At 40.1% G+C, this 19,672-nt stretch overlaps 2 protein-coding genes across 4 annotated transcripts; both read left to right on the forward strand.

Moving 5' to 3' along the window:
* The first annotated feature begins 724 nt into the window (after positions 1–724).
* Positions 725–10,088, forward strand: ice2 (interactor of little elongator complex ELL subunit 2). Of its 3 annotated transcripts, none has more exons than XM_031747288.2 (15): positions 725–875; positions 2,136–2,237; positions 2,346–2,697; positions 2,805–2,924; positions 3,027–3,161; positions 3,380–3,496; positions 3,829–3,988; positions 4,561–4,742; positions 4,840–5,620; positions 5,717–5,886; positions 5,968–6,097; positions 7,101–7,185; positions 7,383–7,433; positions 8,966–9,209; positions 9,767–10,088. In XM_031747288.2, the coding sequence occupies exons 1-15, from the start codon at positions 862–864 to the stop codon at positions 9,860–9,862; spliced, it is 2,739 nt and encodes a 912-aa protein (XP_031603148.2). In that variant the 5' UTR covers positions 725–861; the 3' UTR covers positions 9,863–10,088. The 3 variants fall into 3 exon arrangements, with proteins under 3 accessions (XP_031603148.2, XP_031603149.2, XP_039471717.1); XM_031747289.2 differs by having other exon boundaries at positions 2,420–2,697; XM_039615783.1 differs by lacking the exons at positions 8,966–9,209; positions 9,767–10,088 and adding an exon at positions 8,479–8,940.
* Positions 10,089–10,262: 174 nt separating this feature from the next.
* On the forward strand, positions 10,263–14,776 carry LOC116326217 (annexin A2-A-like). Its single transcript, XM_031747399.2, has 13 exons — positions 10,263–10,389; positions 10,970–11,022; positions 11,301–11,394; positions 11,918–12,012; positions 12,121–12,234; positions 12,388–12,478; positions 12,692–12,771; positions 13,249–13,308; positions 13,499–13,592; positions 13,710–13,805; positions 13,953–14,011; positions 14,249–14,371; positions 14,474–14,776. The coding sequence occupies exons 2-13, from the start codon at positions 10,975–10,977 to the stop codon at positions 14,531–14,533; spliced, it is 1,014 nt and encodes a 337-aa protein (XP_031603259.1). The 5' UTR covers positions 10,263–10,389; positions 10,970–10,974; the 3' UTR covers positions 14,534–14,776.
* The last annotated feature ends 4,896 nt before the right edge of the window (positions 14,777–19,672 follow it).

Genomic DNA, 19,672 nt, shown 5'->3' on the forward strand with positions numbered 1-19,672 from the left:
TTTACAGACCCCAAGATAGCAACTAACAGCAGTCTCAGAAACCACTCAGTGATGGGGCTCAGAACTGGACAGCAAAGGTTCTTTGGACATTATTATTACATTAAGGGAATTGCCTGCAAAATTAGAATACAGCATGCTCTTTTCTTCCTTAATTGAAAGTAAGGAGAGTTATTTCTGAATAGACAACACAGAGATGTTTTAGCCTGTAGAGTCAGGGGCTGCTTGTGTGAACACACATTCAAGGGTATTTTTCTCTTTCATAGATGGGCAGGGAAACTGTTACCGAGCAGTAAAGCAAAGCTGCAAAGAAATGTCATCTTATTTGGGACCACACACACACACACACACACACACGTCTGGTTTGCTATCTTCGTGGGAACATCCCATTGACATAATGCTTTCCCTAGCCGCTTACCCTAACCCTAACTATCAAAAATGAATGCCTAACCCTAACCCTTACCCTAAACCTAACCATAACCTAATTGTAACCCTGACACTAAAACCACATTTTGAGTGTGAAAAATGCCTTCAACCCCAATGGGACCTGCATTTTGGTCCCCACGAGGGTTGTTGGTCCCCACCAGTATGGTAAATGTCAGATTTTGGTCCCCACCAAGATAGTAAGAACCCGTACACACACACACACACACACACACACACACACACACACACACACACACACAAATCAATTGATTAATAGTTACCATCCGTTAGGGGGCAGCAATGCACACAGAGCGGTTAATGTCAGCAGACTTTTACCAAGACGAATAATGTCGCTCATCAAACGTCTGTTAGCCAGATAGCACTAAAGTTAACAGACAACAGTGCTGTTTTTCCTGTGGACCGCTGTCACAGACCACCATGGAGCTGACATGGTACGTAGCATTCTCACTGCCACTGGTTTCTGTCCTTTGAATCCTTGTGGATATTATTTGTCCGCTTGAGCTAACTACGCTCGCTACATTAACTAAGAATTAGCACATGTTGGCTAACAGGAGTCGAGAGAGTTCACTTACGCTTTGTACAGCGTTGACTTAACGTTATTTATATGGACTCAAATCCCATTTAGTGGCTACCTTTGGAGAACAACCTTTACTGTTTAACTCCGAACAGGAGTCGAAATATGTGCTTATATCACAGGCTGCACCATGTTATTTATCCTTGGCTAGCAGTCTGTCAAGCTGCTTAAATAAGACGGGAAGTTAGAGAAAACTTAAGAAAATATTTACAACTGTTAGACACTTCCACCAATCTTTTAATAAATCTAAATAAATGCTGTTTTACTAGTTAAAAAAATGTTGTTTCTATATTAATTCGTTTTTCTCGCTCATTTTTCCAGTATGATAATACCGTTAGCTAAACACTAGATTTTGTATTGTTTGTACCTGACGTTACCGCTTTAATATTTTTTAAATGCTGTTCATTTATAATCAGTTCTGTTCAAGAATTCATTATAACAACAAAACGACTTTTATATTTTGAAAGGGAAAACAGGAAGTTGCACCTGAGAACAGCTGCGCGACATTTCTCTCAGAGAAGCACGTGTTTCACTTTGTTTACTCTCTGTTTGGTGGAAACGTTGATTTGATAATAATAAGACTTATAACAGAATTAGGATTATATTTTGTGCAAAAACAAATAGTGCATTAAAATGTATTTTAATATTTCACTTATTAAGGTAATTGAAAAATGAACAATCAAAATGTGTGTATATATTACATTTTTTGGATATATTGTGATATTGCTATTATTATCACTGGGATTAAAAAAAATCCATCCATAACTTAAATATGAAGTTGGGGTGTTTTTTTCAAAACTTTGAGTCAGATACCTTAAAATTGTGAAACTAAGTCAAACCTTTAAGAAAATAACTTCAGAAGGTGTGTCCCCCCCCCCACAGTCAGTAAATTGTATTTATAAAGCACATTTTTTAAAAAGTGAATATTGAATAGTTATGCTTATGTTAATTATCTGTCAGGTGGCTTTTTTATTTCTTTTTTTTTTGTCTTACACAAACAAGTTTATCTAGTAATCAATATTTTGGAAAATTGCAGAGTAAAAGACTAATTGTATAATATAGACAGGGCCCTACGTAGGGTCTCTAATATCTTTTATTTTCTCATTTTAAATTGAAGGGAAGACCACCCAGTTCCTGAAGGACCTTTCTTTTCCAGAGATGTTTATGACAAATATTCCCTTGCACCTAATATCAGAGAACTGTGGGCCTTTCTCCGAGGGTATGTCATTAAATTAACAGTTAAAGTAAACTATCATTTCAAGTGCATTTACACTATCTGTTTATTCTACTCGTGTTTTACCTTCAGTTTTCATTCTCCTTCTCCAAGTCCTGTAGAGAATGCCAAAGCCAAACAGGAGTGTGATGATGGGGCTGCAAAAGTCTCCCGCTCTTCTTCCACAGATGAAGCTGCAGAGTTTAAAGACAACAGTTGCATCAGCAGCCAAGCATCCTGCTGGGACAGCTGTGATAGTGGGGATCTAAGTGCAGACAAAGACGTTGAAAGCACAGGAGACTTTGAGGATACCAAAAAATCAGGAGCAGAGCTGAAGCAGATTAAGAAAGATGCTCCCTTTCCTGAGCCCAGGCTCCCTTATCCCTGCCTGTCCAACATTTCTAGCAAACAACAGGAGACATATCTTGGTTTTTTAATGAATAAGAAAACCAAGGATCCTCCAGAGGTATCAGCATTTGCATCTTAATGCTCTTAATGGGAGCTTAGTCCTGGTAGTTGTAATTCCATTACTTGGGGAAAAACCCTGTTTTTTTGTTTGTTTGTTTTTTGCAGGTCTTAAAGGCACGAGTGAACAATGAAGTGATGCACTTCAATAGCTACCTCCAAGATGTGGCTAGAATGTGTGCTGATGACTACAATTTCATATCACAAGGAGCTATGCAATATTCAGAGGTACTGATACTCCATCAGTTGCACCTCTTGTTAGCTTTATGTGGTTTAGTTGATAAGGAATGAAACACAAACCCTAATTGTTTTTTCTTTGTTGTTTTTAAGGAATTTTTAAGGAGCTGTTTGGAATGCATTAAGACGCTTCCCCAGTTCTACCAGATCCACGAGCTGACCAGTTTAACAGGAGGGACATTTGATCCAGGGCTGGCGCTGACCTTTGAAAAACAGCTGCTGACTATGGTAATGTACATCTGCAGCCCCTTTTCTGTCTCGGCAGTATCAGACTACAGCCTTATATAATTTAGTTTTCGGAAATTAAAATCTTTTTTTCCTCGTTTAAAAAAATTAAATCATCACTTTGATACCTTCTCAGCTTCAAGTGTTGAATTGCAGAATCAGTTTTTTTTGCTGTTGATTAAGTTTCTCTATTACCATATTTCTTCCCTTTATTTCTCCAGGGCAGTGTGAATATTACAGACCACAAGATAGTGCCTGCTGATGCACAACTTGCATGGGATTATCAGAGTGTTTCATCAGAGAATCCTCCAGCTAAAAAGGCTAAGGACATGCATGCTGTAAGCAATTGTCTCACTTTTTGTAATTGCTCCATCAAAGTAAGCCGCAGACACGTTTTACTGCTAGAATGGGATTCATGACCTCGGGTCTATTGAAATTCTCTTTCCCCTCTTGCAGTTTTCACCAAAGACACCAGAGGGTGTTCATGTCTTGCTCAGCAAAATTAGACCTTATTGCATTTTTCTGAAAGATCCCAGGTCACACATGTTAATGTCAAACCCTGTTTAACTGTAGGCAGTTGTGTATCCACTTGTATTTGTTTGACTGATACAGAAGATTTTCTCATGTTCTGGTAGTGTGATTTGTTTTGTTTTTTTCCCTCCCTATCCAGACTGTCAGTGGTGATGGGAATGCTGAGAAGCTCTGTGCTTGTTATGAGCCTCATGTTTGTTTGACTCGAGATGCCTTGGTCAGGCTGCTGGACAACCATGGCCCTGAATTTGTGGAGCAATGGGAACTGCCTGTTTGGGTCAAATTAAACCAAGGAAAAGGTACAGCACACATTATGACCTAACAAAAACATGCCGCAGAATTGAGCTTCATAGAATTACCAAAAAAAGAAAAGAGCAGTAGACATGTTAACATTTTTTAAAAGTGAGAAATAAATTATATGTTTATGAGACGCATAGAATATCTAATACCTCATTGATGCTCACTGTTGTCACCTTCATGAAGTGTGGTGTAATGCAAAAGTGAGTCACAACTGCTGGCACTCATCACTTTAACGTCATTTTAGCTTGCTGTGCACATTTTTTTAGTTTTGTAGCCTTGTGCTCGTGCAGTCTTTACTTACATTTCAATGAAATGTCAGTACAGGAGCTCAGAAATTCGAAGAATCTGTAACAGCATTGCTGTAACAGCTTGAAAAGATGACACTTCCTGGCAAAAACTGGCAAAAATGTCTTTGCTTCTTGCAACAAGACTGTGATGACATCACAGTTGGTGCACAGCACAGCCAATGTGGTGACCATAAACTAGGCATTAGGTAGCTATTGTGTGTATTGATGTTATATGGCCTGACGGTGGTACTGTTTCACATGGTCCATTTTATTCTTATTCATAGTCGGTAATCAGAAGAAGACTGTGTATATAGACTCGCCGCTCCTGAAGACTGAAATGACAGTGAGAGAAAGAAGTCATATCTATCATGAAGAGAGTTTGAAGCGGTCCATCAAGAAGAATGGAAGTAAAAATGTGTTCCATTTGATGACAGAGCTTCCTGTAAATAAGCAGAACCTCTCACAGGTATGTTTATGTGTAAATTAATTGTGGTAGTGGTGGTGTTGGTGTTATCTGGTCTTATTTTATTAGAGCAATTATTCTTCTTCTGTTTCTGAATTAGGAAATTTCCCAGAGAAGCGTAGTTTCCCTGGAAAACAGTGGTCTGGATTTTGAGGTGGATCTCACCGACCTGGAGACATTTGGAGAGACGTCAAAGTGTAAGAAGATCCCAGATGAACAGGATGGATATATTAAAAGTAAAAAAGATACAGGTTCCCCACTTTCAAAAAAGATTAAAACGTTCAGTGAAGAGATGAGCAGCTCCTCGATAAAAACAAACGACTCTGTATCAGAGCCAGCTCAGCAGGTTTTGAGTGAGCATGTTCAACCAGGGACTGAACAGGCAAGACAAGACCCTGCCCTGCAAAGTGATGAAGACCAAGCTTTTACTGGAGACTCGGATGATGAGAAACTGGTCATTGATGACTCGATGTCTCCAGTGAATACTGTCCCAAAACAAAGTAAACCTCAAACTGTAACGTGCTCTGCAGACCCTCCAGTTGTTCCTGCTTCCGAGTCCACTCCTGAAAGTTCAGAGATGTCTTCCCCTCAAAGAGTTACAAGGGTCAGACGGCAAATCAAAAGAGCAAAGGACTCTGGGGACCAGCTAGGTGAGATCCTGCGCATGCAGACAGCCATGTTCAAGTCTGCCAACGAAATGGCCAAATGCTCTGTCAAGTCGCCCACCCGATGTGCAGGGCCATCAGTTCACTCTCATCCAACATCGCTGGTTAAACCGTGTGTGTCTTCATTTTTGGAGAGAAACCAGAGCAAGGATGGTGAAACCTGTGTGGTTCCCCCCCAATCTTCATCCCTCAGTGCTGACACTAAAGAACATAAAAGTTAGTGTTGATTGATTTTCAACATGTTGGTTTAATTTCTGTATGACTTGATTACCATACAGTGGTTCATCGACTCTCTGCTCCTTTATCCCTCAGAGCTTCTTTCACAAGACCTGCAGGCTACAACAGAAGATGAGCAAGATTACGAGGCTCCTGTTGAGGGCAACCTGTTTTATAAACTCTACAGTCTGCAAGACTTGTTAGTCATGGTGCGCAGCTCTGTCTCTCTGACCCATACGAGAAAAGTGGGCTGCAGGAAAAACCAGGTATAAACATTCATTCTGTATATGCACAATCCTCAGGATGAGATTTTGTTTTTAATATTGACATTTGATCTGTCCCAATAGCACACACCAGTGCATGTCTTGCCTAAGCTGGAGTACCAGTTGTGTTATGGTGTTGAGTGCCTAACCAGGAGCGAGGTATGCAACTTGTGGACAGAGACTTTGCTTCACTCCAGCACAGTATCTTACATAGGTAATGTTTTTATCCTTGTTACTTTCAAACTTGTTGTTTTGAGATATTATTAAAATGATGATGGTTATGTTCCACACATGGTTCTAAATTGAGCTAAAGGAGGGACCCTTTGGCTTTCTTTTTTTCAACTTCGTTGCCAAGGAAATGGCCAATGTATCATTTAGACAGCTTAAAACAGGCCACGATACAATCAACGGGGCAGATCTTTCCACAAACCAGAGAAATAGTCTTCAGATGACTCATCATCCTCCTTTGACTCTGTAATGGTTAGGTTTACTTAGTTGCCATAGCTACAGCCACATGCAATCATGTGTTATTACAGTGAATGCAGTGTGCAGAGCTAAGCTAAGTGTTGTTTTGGGCTTTAGTTGTATTGTCAGTGTCTCCCTACTGCTTATCTGTGACTCAAGATTCGGGGAAAGACTCCACCTTTTGTCTGTGCCAGGTTCACTGAACTGACTCATCTAATCTTGACATGCATGTACTCTGTTCCTTTTGCCTATTGGATCAGTTGCCACACAGGCTTGCACACAAGCCTGTGTGGCAAAATAATGCTTGGCTTTGCCACTAGTGGTAAGAATGTTGAGCTATATGAAATAAATAATATCCCCCAGCTATTGAAATTATACAGTGCTAATAGACTTCCTTATTTACTTGGTTCTTTGTGGTTTATCATGTGGTTTGTCATGTGGCATTCCCCTATTGTGTATTTTTGGCTGCTGTTGTCAGCTCTAAAACACTCTGCAAATGAAGGAAGACACTGTTGAAATACGCAGGCCTTCCCAGCTGGAGTGGGAGGCAGGGAAGAATCAAGATGAGAGGGGGCCAACAAGCATTTCTTAACACCCACTCAAGCTGGTTAACAATGCTGGCAAATCACCACAGACTAATTACTTTGTGAGCACCAGACATAGCACGGATGATGAAGTGAAGCTCTTGATGTGCACACTAGCTCTTGTTGTTCTCTCAGTTTGTCTTTCACCCTGTCTCCATGACTCTGTAGCGCACATCAATGCACACACATCAAAAGTAGCTCTGCTGCGAAAGCTGCCTGATGACTGGAAGCAGAACATCTCCTGTGGGTTCAAGTGAGTGTTGTTTCAACAAATGTGTGTCGATAAAAAGGATTAAACTAATCATCTCAGAATGATTGTGTTACTTAAGATTTCGAGTTTGTCTTCTTGAGTTTCAGAGTGTTGATAATCCAGGCCTTTTCATCACCTCTGAATTTGTTAGATGCCAAGAAAAGCAGATAGGCTGAAACTTGCTGATGTCTCTTTTCCAGGCTTTCCAAGTCATTGAATATACTCCACCACCTACTGAAAAAACTTACTGGGTAAGTTGTTGCTGACACAAATTATATTATTACTATTTTTGTTTGTATATTGTTGTCATTGAGATACTCCACCCAAATTTTATTTAATAATTGTAAGATTCTGTATGTTTTTTTTTTTTTTTTTAATTGTATGCTAGGATGTTTGCAGGGATTTATTAAAATGTACAAACATACATGCAGATACATTATATAAAGCAAAAACAGAGTTTATACAATTCTGTCAAACTTGAAAGTCAGTATTTGGTGTGACCGCCTTTCTAATTCAGTACAAACTGGATGAACACTTAGGCAAACTTTCTTTTCATTTCTTTAAGCAGTCTCCAGGAATAGTCCTCCAGGCTTCTTGAAGGACATTCAAAGCTCTTCTTTGAATGTCGGCTGTCTTTTGTTTTATTCTCTGCTATCGTGATCCCACATCTTCAGTAATGTTGAGGCCCGGCTTCTGGGGAGGCCAATCCATGACTGATAGTGTTCCATGGTGTGTTTTTCCTCTCCAGTTAAGCTTTTACTGCAATGACAGTGTGTTTAGGATAATTTTCATGGTGGAAAAGGAAGCCAGTTGCTAATCAGACTCTTTCCTGATGGTATTAAATGGTGGATGTAAAATCTGACAGCTCTTTTCTATGTTTGTAATTATTTAACACTACTGACTTAAATGTAGCCTTAAACCTGAGCCTCCACCATGCTTTAGAGAATGCCGTAGACACTTGCTGTTGCATCTCTCTCCTGCTCTCTGTACACATTGATCCAAACCAAAGATTTCAAATTTGGTTCATAACAAATTTATCACAGTTTCTTTGGTCCATCAGTTCACTCTCATCCAACATCACTGGTTAAACCGTGTGTCTTTATTTTTGGGGAGAAACCCGAACAAGGATGGTGAAACCTTTGTTGTTCCCCCTCCAATCTTCATCTGTCAACGCTGACACTAAAGAACACAAAAGTTGGTGTTGATTGATTTTCAATATGTTGGTTTAATTTCTGTATGACATGATTTACATAACAGTGCTTCATTGACTCCGTGCTCCTTTATTGACCCCCTCAGAGCTTCTTTCACAAGACCTGCAGGCTACAACAGAAGATGAACAAGATTACGAGGCTCCTGTTGAGGGCAACCTGTTTTATAAACTCTATAGTGTTTGTTTAAATGTTGGTGAATTAAATGTAAAGTCTATACCCCAAGGAGGTTTTTTTTTTCTTTCTTTCTTTCTTTTCTTTTCCCAAACTTGCTCATCACCTTCAGGTTATCAGAAAGTTGGCTATTGATTCTTAAAGCTTTGTTTAAGCCGATGAAATGTTCACACTGTTCGCTCTGGCTGCCTCAGGCTAAAACTGTGACGCAAGCCTGCCTTCATGTTTGCGCTGGAGAATTACTCAATCAGAGAATTACTCAATGACACTCAGTACATGTGTCAACTTCTTTGTCAGCGCTTCATTCTTCATCATTTCTTCCAAGAATGGAGAAATCATTGCAGTGCTACAACACGTTTCTGTGAGTGACACAGTCTCAAGGACTTTGTTTGGTTTTATAGGTTAGAGGAAGGACGATACCTGATTGCACATAAATCGGGGGAACCGTTTGTGACCATCCTCAAAGCAGCGCATGGAAAAGGGAATCGGGGGGGATACGACCTGCATCAGGTCCACAGCTCTGTTCCGCAACCCCCGGCCTTTGGCTTTGTGCCTTGGATACCTGTTGATCCAGCTGTAGTCTTGCCCTTCCACCAGCAACATGTCCGGGTCCCCTGCACCTTTCCACCAACACCCATTGTGAAGGTTTGTATTCATGTTTTCACTACAGTTACCCTGTTAAGTCAAAACATTGTAGGGAAAAACATCTCCACAACAACAGACATGTGGCCCAGGTTAATAAAGAGCAACAAGAGGAAAGGTTGCTATGTTTATATTAATATCTAGGAAGTCCCCACCCCCACTCCAGAGAATTTGTAAAAGCAAAAATACCTTAGGTTCTTTTCTAACAAGTTGAACCAGAATCTACTGCATATTTGTTAGTGGTAGCCTAAAACTAACACCACCACCCCAGGGAGAATTTATAAAAGCAAATATAATTTTTCTAACAAGTTGAACCAGAAGCTGCCTTTGTTACTGGCAAAGCCTAAAACTAACATCAGGGACAAATACTGAGAAGAGTTATTGGCTTTTCTGGGTTAGATTCTGAGACATTCATTGGAGGTCTGTCTGAAATTTAACAGCAAATAGCTGAACGCCTTTCTTTTGGTAAAACAAGTTTTTAGCCAAGCATTTGAACTTTGAGCACTCAGTCCTTCTTAAAATGACAAATAAACATATTCTCTTATTGTCCATCCTACCAGAAAACCAATGGAAGCAACAAGAAGACGTACAAGCAGAAGAAACGTAAAGCCAAGCGTAACGCGTATGTGAAAAAGCTAATTCAAAAGTCGTTTTAAGATCCCTTTGTTAATGTATTGTCATATAACTTCACGATTTGGATTAGGAGAGCTGGAGGAGGAGCATGTATGTATAAAGAAATAAAAGCAAAGTCCTTAAATTATCAATGTGGATCTTGATGCACTTTTATTCTGTATAATCTGTAATTTTGTTCAAAGGTATGTTTGTATATATTTTGTTTACTTATTGTGTGAAAAAGAGTTAATAAACTGAAAGTTTCATCTATAATGTTCGGATGTTTTTGACTGTGGGAAGCTGGGATCAGACACACCTAGAAAGTCTCCTAACGGCACAACGCTTCAGTCATTTTGAATAGTGTGTGGGAAAACTTAGCTCTAAAACTCTGAGCTGCTGACTCGTAGCTGACTAGGGTGGAGTCATGAGTGCACAGAAAGGGGGAGGGAATCTGTCAGGGGAAGTGAAGTGGGAAGCTTTTTCATATCTCTGAAAAGTTGAGCCTCCACACCCAATCCATTTAAACATCACCAGGACAAATCTGTGCATCATCTCAGCTTTTACAGCTCAGGTAAGTGTGCTGAAATTTTGTCAACTGTTTGTTAATAGAATTAAAAGGAAGTACAGTTCAGTTTACACTGCATAAAGGTTTAAGGAGTTTTAAGGAGGTATTTTGCATTCACGAATCATGACATATGACTTGTATTTTCACAGTTTGTATAAAAGAGTCTCGCTTCTGTTTAAGTTTCAGTTAAGTTTTAATTCTTCAGGTTCCCAAACCAGTTTTTTTTTTTTTCCTTGTCCACTTGTGAAAGAACTGTTGCCTTTCAACACTGAAGTACAGTAGCACATTTTCCAGGGTGTGTCACTTTGGTGTTTCTAATGCGTCTGACATCTTTTACTAGAAGCTCCTCTGAATGTGGCAGAGCAGTCAAAACGAAATAACCAGTTGTAAAACGAATAAATTCCCCTGCATTGACTCGGCTGTGTAAAAAGCAACAACTTGATTTAACTTCTCTGCCTTTGTTAGAAAGACCTTGCTTTACCTTCTCAAACGATTACATCTCCAGTCAAAATAAACATGGTCTTGTGCAAGTCAGTGATAGGATTATAGCAAGATTTGATGATGAGATTTTTCTTTCCCACAACAGTGAAAATGGCTATGATATCAGAGTTTCTGGGACAGCTGTCTCTCAACATTGGGGTAAAGTTCTGCTTTCTTTTCTTCTTCTTTATGATGGAAACTCTTTATTTTATCATTTACTTGGTATATGCATACTTAATGTTTAACTTCTCCACTGGCAGCCTGCCACATTAAGCTTTAAGGGTGAGCTTTGTTTCAGTTACATGCTAAAAGAGGTCCTCTGAGAAACTGACATTAGCTGAACTCGTGCACTCAACCTGACCTTTTGTGTGTCACCAGTTTCCTAATGGATGTTAAGAGGTTAACAAAAAACCAGTTATTTTACTTTGACTTCTCAGGGTCAGGATCCTTTGTTCCCCACTGTGGTACCCGCTGTTGACTTTGACCCTGACAAAGATGCTGCCAGGATAGAGACCGCCATCAAAACCAAAGGCAAGATCTTTCTCTCCAAAAAAGGGAAAGAGAAATGGTGCTTGGTTTTGCAGATTCTTGCAACAGATGAGTAACTGGTATTTGTGAGTCAGCCTCGTGGCTTAAAATGTTTGGACCACATTGGGAACACCTCCATGTCCACGCCCCAGTGCTGGCAGAGCTGTGTTCTGGCCGCTGACTGAGAGCTACTGGCACTCCTAACAGCCCACCATTGTGCTGTGGTGAAGAATGTGTTCAGGGTGGAAAAATGATTTTCTGCAAATAAGAATAGGAGGAATTTACACCTTATGACCATGTTGTGTTTAAACCTTTACTCACAGACATGATATTTGTGTATATTCATCCCCTCTTCTTCTGTTAAAAGGTTGTTGTAGGGATTTACTGATTGTGTCTTTCTTTAGTCATCATAACCTACTCAGATTTATTAGTATTGTTAATAAATTCATTCATTCCAGTACTAATATACTTTAGTAAAGTAGTGCTGCATTTGTGTAATTAATGTGTACAAATCATGTATAATCAGGTGTGGATGAGCAGACCATCATTGATGTCCTAACAAAGCGGACGTACGCCCAAAGGAGAGAGATTGCTTTTGCGTATGAAAGGAGAGCAAAGAAGGTACAGCAGGCCTAAACTCGCTCATGGCTTCAAAGCGCCATTCTGTGTCTTTTCAACAAAATTCCAGACATTAAGCATGATCGGGTAATGCTGTTATATTTTATATAGGACATGATCTCAGCCCTGAAGGGTGCTTTGTCTGGCTCACTGGGAACTGTAATCCTTGGACTAATGAAGAGCACCGCGCAGTTTGATGCCTCAGAGATCAGGGACTCCATCAAGGTAAAGTGTGTTTTTTTTTGTTTTTTGTTTTTTTTTCTCTCAGGGAGATTTTGTGGAAGGGCAACACTGCCCTCTGCTGGAAACAAAAGACCATTAGTCTTGTGTCTTCAGATGGCTTTCAGGTGTGATCGTTTAAAATTCTCCTTTTTTCAGGGCTTAGGAACTGATGAAGAAACACTGATTGAGATTTTGTGCTCGCGCAGTAATGACGAGCTGGTAGAAATCAAGAAGGTCTACAAGGAATGTAAGTACACTTTGAAATACTTTGTAATATCCTGTGTAAAGTTTATATTACAGTTGAGGTTGCTTGCTTTTCATTGTTCTTGTTGTATTACCTATGCACGCTCTACCAGAAGAATCATATCATGTCTTAATCAGTCATAAAACAATCAGTTATGTGACTACTCTGGTTTAAAGAGATGGCTAAGTCCCCAACGTGAAAATATAATTTTTATAGTGTTCAAGAAGGAACTGGAAAAAGACGTGGCTGGAGATACTTCTGGAAACTTCGCTAAGTTACTATTGGCTCTTGTGCAGGTGAGACATTGTTGCATTGTTCCTTAAGATTTACATACATATAGGTGACAAATTAAAAGAAAACACTAGTGGCAGTGTTATTCTGTGGGGAACATTGTCCTGGCTCGTTGTCCCCTTGAGAAGAACGGTCACTGCAAATCAATAAATGTTCTTTTGAGTAATTATTTTTCTGCTATGATGAAACATTTCTATCCTGATGGAACTGGTATCTTCCAGAATGACAGTGCCCAATCCAGTGAGCCTGAGAGGTCACTTAATAGTGTGATTAGTAGTGTTAGCTGCCAGACAGCAACAAAGTTGAACACCTGAGATTTTTAAAACATAGCGTGGATGTATATGTGTACATATTCCATTATACAGTACATCCAAACACTCGTTCACACATAATTACATCCATGGTGCCAAATATAACCTGTAAAAATGACTTTTCAGCAGTTGCTAGTAAAAATGACCTGAATGTTGTTTATTTTGGCGCAGACCAAGAGAGCTGAACCGTCCTCTATTACAGACTATGAAAAGATTGATGAAGATGCCAGAGTAAGTTGTTTGCCTTTGAATTAAACTGATTTTTGTTTGGGTCTTATCTTCCTGTCATGTATAGAATAATAGAATAATTAATATAGAATAATTAGACACAAATGAAGTTTTTTTAGTTGTCCCTGAACGCCTTTTTTCTGTGCCACAAACTAAATACTGCCAGTGTTTAAGGCTATTTCTTCATGCCTAGGCTCTCTATGATGCTGGAATCAAAATTAAAGGGACTGATGTGGCGACCTGGATCTCCATTATGTCTGAGAGAAGTGTACCCCACCTCCAAAAAGGTGCCCCATCCTTTTTACTAAGGGCACTATTAATACATGTGGATTTGTGATCCTCTGTAGTAAGTTGTGAAATGGACCCATTACACCACTCAGAGAGTTTTTTCTTATGTGTCTTAGTATTTCAGAAGTACAAGAGTTACAGCCCCTACGACATGCAGGAGAGCATTGTGAAGGAAGTTAAAGGAGACTTGCAAAGATCCTTCCTGGTGCTAGGTACACTTTAACAGTGCATTTAGATTACGAATGACCGACAACTCCCCAGTTTTGTTTTAAGAATTCCTTCCAAAGTGATAAGAAACATATTTGCCAAATGTAAGATGTACTCCTGTTAATATTTGTTGTTCTTTTTATTTGTTCCAGTTCAGTGCTTTGAAAACAAACAGCTGTACTTTGCCAAAAGACTCAATGAAGCCATGAAGGTACTCACAGTACTGTTCTTTTCCATTTTCTTGAGATGTGGCTATTTTGAGGGCTAGACTTTTTTTTTAATCCAGCAGATGTAAGAAATCCATCTGCTTGTGAAAGTGCAATTTAGCTGCAGGAACACAGAGAATCCAAAGTTGGCAAAAGTTATCTTACAACAGTGTTGCATCAGCTGCTGCAGTTAAGTTTAGAGCGTGTGGAACTTAAGTGCTGACTTGTGCTCGTTTCCTCAGAGTAAAGGAGCCAAAGAGAAGATAGTGACCAGAATTATTGTGTCACGCTGTGAGGTGGACCTGAAAAAGATCTGCTCTGAATACAAGTCCTGCTTTGGGCAGTCTCTGCAACAAACTATTATGGTAAGTGAATATTCTAACCTGCCTCTGGTCTATGAGTGATTTACAGTAAAGCTTGTTCTGTCATGCAGCATGTCTGACTTGCTGTTTCTTTCCCTTCTCCAGGAACATACCAAGGGAGACTACCAGAAGGTACTGCTTGGCCTCTGTGGACCAGAGCAATAAAAAGAGTCATCAGATGCAAAAGAGCCTCTTTAATCCACAGCTGGAAAGCTGTGCTTTGAATATCAGCTGGAGTCGACCCCTGTGACCAAAGCTCATCTCACGTTTTCTGGACGTGCATTTGAATGCAACATTTATTAAGGAGAAATGTCTTTGTCTGTTTTTTTTATTTCATATATGAAGAATCTGTGTCACAGTTTGTTTGTTATACCAAAATGGAAATAAAATTGCTTTGTTTGAACATTGCTCATTTTTTGCCTCAAAGTGTTGTTTTGTGTGGATGTGGATGTTTACATAAATCGCCACCAGAGGGCGATATATGTAAACGGTAAAAGCAGCTGCAGAAAGCTCTGCCCCTCTGTCTTGGGGCCTTACATTGCCTATATCTGCTAAAGGAATGCAGATATGTTTAAAAAAAAAAAAAAAAAAAAAAATATATGATTAAAAAAAAAAATTTAACAGGAACATTTTTACCTACCATTATTATCCTTATTCTTAATTATTAGGCATTTTAAATATGCAAATGAAAATGACAAACCATTTTGTCTGCACAAGAAATGAAAATACATTTCCAAGCTCTGAATAAAAAAATATACTGTATACATTTTCTTCAAATTCAGACATTCGATGGCAAACCTCATTTGCAAACATAAAGATTCACGACCATAAAAACATTAATGTACAGTCTGAGCGGTGTTGCGTGTTTTCAGATAAAGAATTACAAGAAACAAGCTTCAGTTTCCACTATGAGATTCCATCAAGATGATTTAATCATTAGTGTGTTTTTCTGTGTTTGTTTGGTGCTAATATTTTAATTGAAAATGTTAATTTTACCTCCAGCCAAGATGATTTGCATACCACTAAACAAGTGTCTATACAACGTGTTTCTGCTGTTTAGTTTGTGGTCTCTCAGGATGAAATAACCACCACAGTGTTGTCAAGGCATTTCTACTGAAGTATAAGGAAAAAAAAATAGCCCCAAAAGGCAAGTTCAGTACTGCTGAACACAGTGATGAGGAAAGGATCGGAAGGAAAGTGCAATAATCTTGCGAAAATAAGGCGGCGTGCTGTGGCTCAAATATGATAGAAGCCCATCTATTACTGTGGGAGAAACCGCCTGATAAAATAATGCGTCTGTCAAATATTTTCAGTGGTTGAATGGCTGAGAAGAGAAACGGCTTCAAATTTTAACAAGGCGTCAGATTTATGGTCATTTTGTAATAATATTGATGAGAACATTAGCCCTTTGTGATGGTTTGTGTTTATGAGCAATAAAAAAATAAAATATAGCGTAAAGTAAGATAAAACAGTATTTTGCAAAGGAGTGAGTGAGATTTATGCACGCATACAGTGACAGATTAATCTCTGCATCATAAAGGGAAAAGTACCACCGTATTTTTCACTTTTTTTATATGGATGTACAACATGCTGTTCTGTTCAAGGCCAGCCCGTAGGGACCTCCAGCAAACCCAAGGGGAACTCTCTTCTCAATTGAAACGATGCAATTTACTGTCCCAAACACTGGCACTTCATCATTCAGGGGACTTTAACCCCATGAATGTCAAACAGAGCATGCTGGGAAGGAGATGGAATACCTCACATTACCATAACAACTAGAGCCAAATGACAAGCACTCTGAAGTTTAAAAGGTGAAGAATAATACCATATAATCACCTAATAACATCTGAATAGCAGAAGAGAGTTTGGAATACTTTATATTTAGGAAAAAGCTGTGTGAGGAGGGCGTTTTTTTTTCAGTTGGATACTGATATGGATCCTGTCAGGCACCTGTATCTCACTGTCTTTAAAGGTCACACAAAAATCCGTTTCTTCTTCTCCCTTCAAACACTTTTGTTAGTTTGATCGAATATGTGGAAAAAGCCCTGCACCCGCCCATCCATCCCACACCCCCACCTGAGAGAAAAGGCCCGGGCAATCGCTTTAGGCATCCAGCGGCATTAAAGTTTCACAGTACAGCTGTATAGCTGCTGCTGCCCCGCCAGACATACCAACTGCACACCGGGAAGGTATTAGTTTGTGCTTTTTATTAATTAATTGCATTAAACAGAACTTCCAGTGTAAGGGACCGACAGCTTCTTCACGCTTGCCTTCACTCCTCTCTCCTTGACACATCTGAACCTGGCTTAGTATTTTTGTGCAGAGCACCAAAGGGTGTTTAATTATAGAGTAGGGGGCCACCAGGGTCTGATTTTAATTGTGTGCATCTGTGTGTGTTTGCGTGTGTCTGCACGTTTGCCTGCAGCTCTATTGGTCGCGGGCATACTTTAAATCAGAACTCCTACAGGCTAAGCTGGAAGACCGGGCTCCCTCAACACATCCACAGAGCCGTGAGAGCCCGAGTTTGATTAATATTTTCGTAATTATCATTATTTAATTCAGCAAAACCACAGCTTCTTCAGTGAAAGCGCGGCCTTTGTCTCTGTGATGCTGAATATCCTGGCTCATTAAGGGCACGCAGAGATCCTGTATATGGTAAATAAGAGGCTGTGTCTTGTGCTGCTGCCCCAGGGAGAGTTGGCACCACTCTGAAGGACATCTCCTTCTAAAGAATGGCGCTCTGCTGATGTTTCTCGGCTCAGACCGTAGAGCCGGATCCCCTGCCTCTGGCATCGTCAGGCCCGCTTCCTTTTATGAGGCTCAAACTGAGACAACAGCACAGGCAGATGAGCGCTGTGCACTCGTCATGCCATCAGGCTGCTTCCTTTGTACAGTCGACTGGTGATTGAAACAACATAAGAGAGCAGAATAAGGCCTGTCTCCTCTCGGGTTTTGGCTCCAGTCAGACCATCTACAGACACGAAAGACATATGGAGAAGTTTATAAAAGAGCTTTGTGTACATGCACTGCATTTTATGTCTTTGAAGAGTTCAGCTTCTGTCATTTTGAGAAGCCAAAAAATAATCTTAATAAGGTTAAACTTGAAGCAAACTGGGATGCTGCTGCTTCAGTTCAGCATGTTTGATACAGTAACTACTTGTAAAGTAGAAAAAAAACTCATTTCTTTCTTAATAATTACATCTTGTATCAATTATGTGTGGTACTAGTCACAATCTAGTTTGTTAAAAAGCTCGCCCCGAGGGATAACTGGTATTTCACATACTGCGGTTTATTAGATCAGCAGTGTTTGATGCTCAGAGCTGGACTGTATGCTGAGTTTTCTCTTTGCTTGAAGCTTTCTCTCTGTTGCTATGTGCTGAAAGGATCAAAATACCCGGTGGCTGGTTAACCTGCATGCTATATATTCATACCCTCGCGTCCCAGGTTGGCCCAAGGAGACGCCCGTCATTCCCCTGCCTGTCCTGCCACTCCCTGGTCTGCCAAGAACGCAGCAAGAAATTTTCTGACAAAGAGCGCTCCTTGCCTAGAGTGTTGTTAACCGCCTGATTCGATCACCTCTTTGACAAAGATAATGCACGCGCAAGCTCCTGTTCTATATCATGCAATTGCGCAAGATCCGTGTAAAAATACTCCTCGTGCGGTTTAATCATTTGATGAGGCTGGGTGGCCTCAAGCCAGATGCACTAATGATAATTTTCTGTGAAGTGGTTGTAATAGTCTGGCCCCGGCTTCAGCATCTCCTCCGTTGTTTGCACATGCCACTGGATCAGTTTGTGTGTACTTTGCAGCAATGATAATAATATACCAAGAACTGCAAGGAGGACGGTCTTTATCAGGGTGGCATATTAATGTTTATTTACACCGTGGCTAATAAGATGTGTGCTTCCGCAGTTAGGTGAGACAGAATGATGGTGGGTAATTAAACTGCTTTGCTTTAGATTCATCCATTATCCATACTCAAGCTTGCATACATAATGTAATAATGTTAAATAAGGCCTGTTGCGGCGGTGGGCGAGGTGACCATTCTGAGGTGTTTTCATCCCGCGAGCGTGGCGTAAATCAATACGGTGTGTCACCGCAGTCAAAATGTATAAAGATCCGTGTGATAAATTTTCGGAATTGTCAAATATCTATTCAGCGGTGAGTGAGATACGACCCTTTACATAATGCGGCTTTGCGAGAGCACAAACACACTGACGAGACTCGTTTGTGTTTCAGCGTTTGGCTTTCAACTTTCGAACCTGCTAGAGGTTTGAGACTGACCGAGGGGGTCTCTAATCCATATTGTCATGATGCTTAATCCCATCTGCTGAAGGCAAGTCCTGTCTTTAATGTCCTTGTCAGACTGGCCGCTGGACCCCAAGCACACTTACACACACACACACATGCGCGCATACACAAACACAGGCTCACCTTCATGCAAGAGATTGAAATCAGCTAGGCAGACACTCAAGCATGAACCAAATGTCAGCGACAAGCCACAGGGAGAGAAGAGGGGCCCATGTTAATTATTACAGAGAGAAATCATACAGTTTCACCTGCAAGACATGCTATCCAGGATATCTGTGGATCATGAAGTCATTTTCTCTTTTTTCCCCCTGTGGTGATACTAAGAGGAGACTCAATCTCAATGAGTAGGTCTTTAAAAAGGAGTGATTAACTCTGTGATGGATGCGCCCCCCCCTCCCCCACACAAAAGAAAAATCTGTTGCTTATCACATTATGAAACTGTGTTGTGTGTACTTCTCTAAAGCGAATGATAATGATATACAGAAAGGTGAACAAGTTGGTGAAACCTGCAGAGTTCTTTTGTTCATCAAAATGTCACGGATTTACAGATATTGTTTGAAGCCAGACTGTGAAGCTCTGCCCTTCTGACAGGAGAAATGCAAAGTTTTGGAAAGGTGTCTACAAATTTCTTCCCTCTGCAGCAGCTCTGCTCTCTCATTTGATTTTGAACGTGGAGCGGAAAAAAAAGAAGAAGAAGGAAAAAAAAAAAAAGAACCTGCCTACCTCCTCGTCTTCTGACAACACGCTTCCCATGTGACACTTAACCTTTGGAGATTTCCCATTCTCTCTGATCATTCACTGTTTGGATCATGTTAATTAACCCTAGGGCACAGCAGAGAGTTACAGGCTTTGAAGCAGAAGAAAAACACCAAGAAAGAAGTAAAAGGAGAAGGAATTTTTGTTGTTTTCTGTTTCTTCATGGCGATTAATTTCTATATCCATGTGAAAGTCCTGATGGTGCCAGTGAGAATAATGAGTGGCGTGGGTGTTGGA

Source organism: Oreochromis aureus, linkage group 7 (assembly GCF_013358895.1).
Source record: "Oreochromis aureus strain Israel breed Guangdong linkage group 7, ZZ_aureus, whole genome shotgun sequence".
NCBI lineage: Eukaryota > Metazoa > Chordata > Actinopteri > Cichliformes > Cichlidae > Oreochromis > Oreochromis aureus.

Bases quoted from the DNA above. Each gene is read 5' to 3' on its own strand.
- ice2 (XM_031747288.2), top strand. The intron at 4,743-4,839 runs GTATGTTTATGT...TTTCTGAATTAG, and splicing joins ATAAGCAGAACCTCTCACAG to GAAATTTCCCAGAGAAGCGT. The intron at 7,434-8,965 runs GTAAGTTGTTGC...TTGGTTTTATAG, and splicing joins CTACTGAAAAAACTTACTGG to GTTAGAGGAAGGACGATACC.
- LOC116326217 (XM_031747399.2), top strand. From the start codon at position 10,975: ATGGCTATGATATCAGAGTTTCTGGGACAGCTGTCTCTCAACATTGGG. The intron at 13,309-13,498 runs GTAAGTTGTTTG...CTTCATGCCTAG, and splicing joins AGATTGATGAAGATGCCAGA to GCTCTCTATGATGCTGGAAT. The intron at 13,806-13,952 runs GTACACTTTAAC...TATTTGTTCCAG, and splicing joins AAGATCCTTCCTGGTGCTAG to TTCAGTGCTTTGAAAACAAA.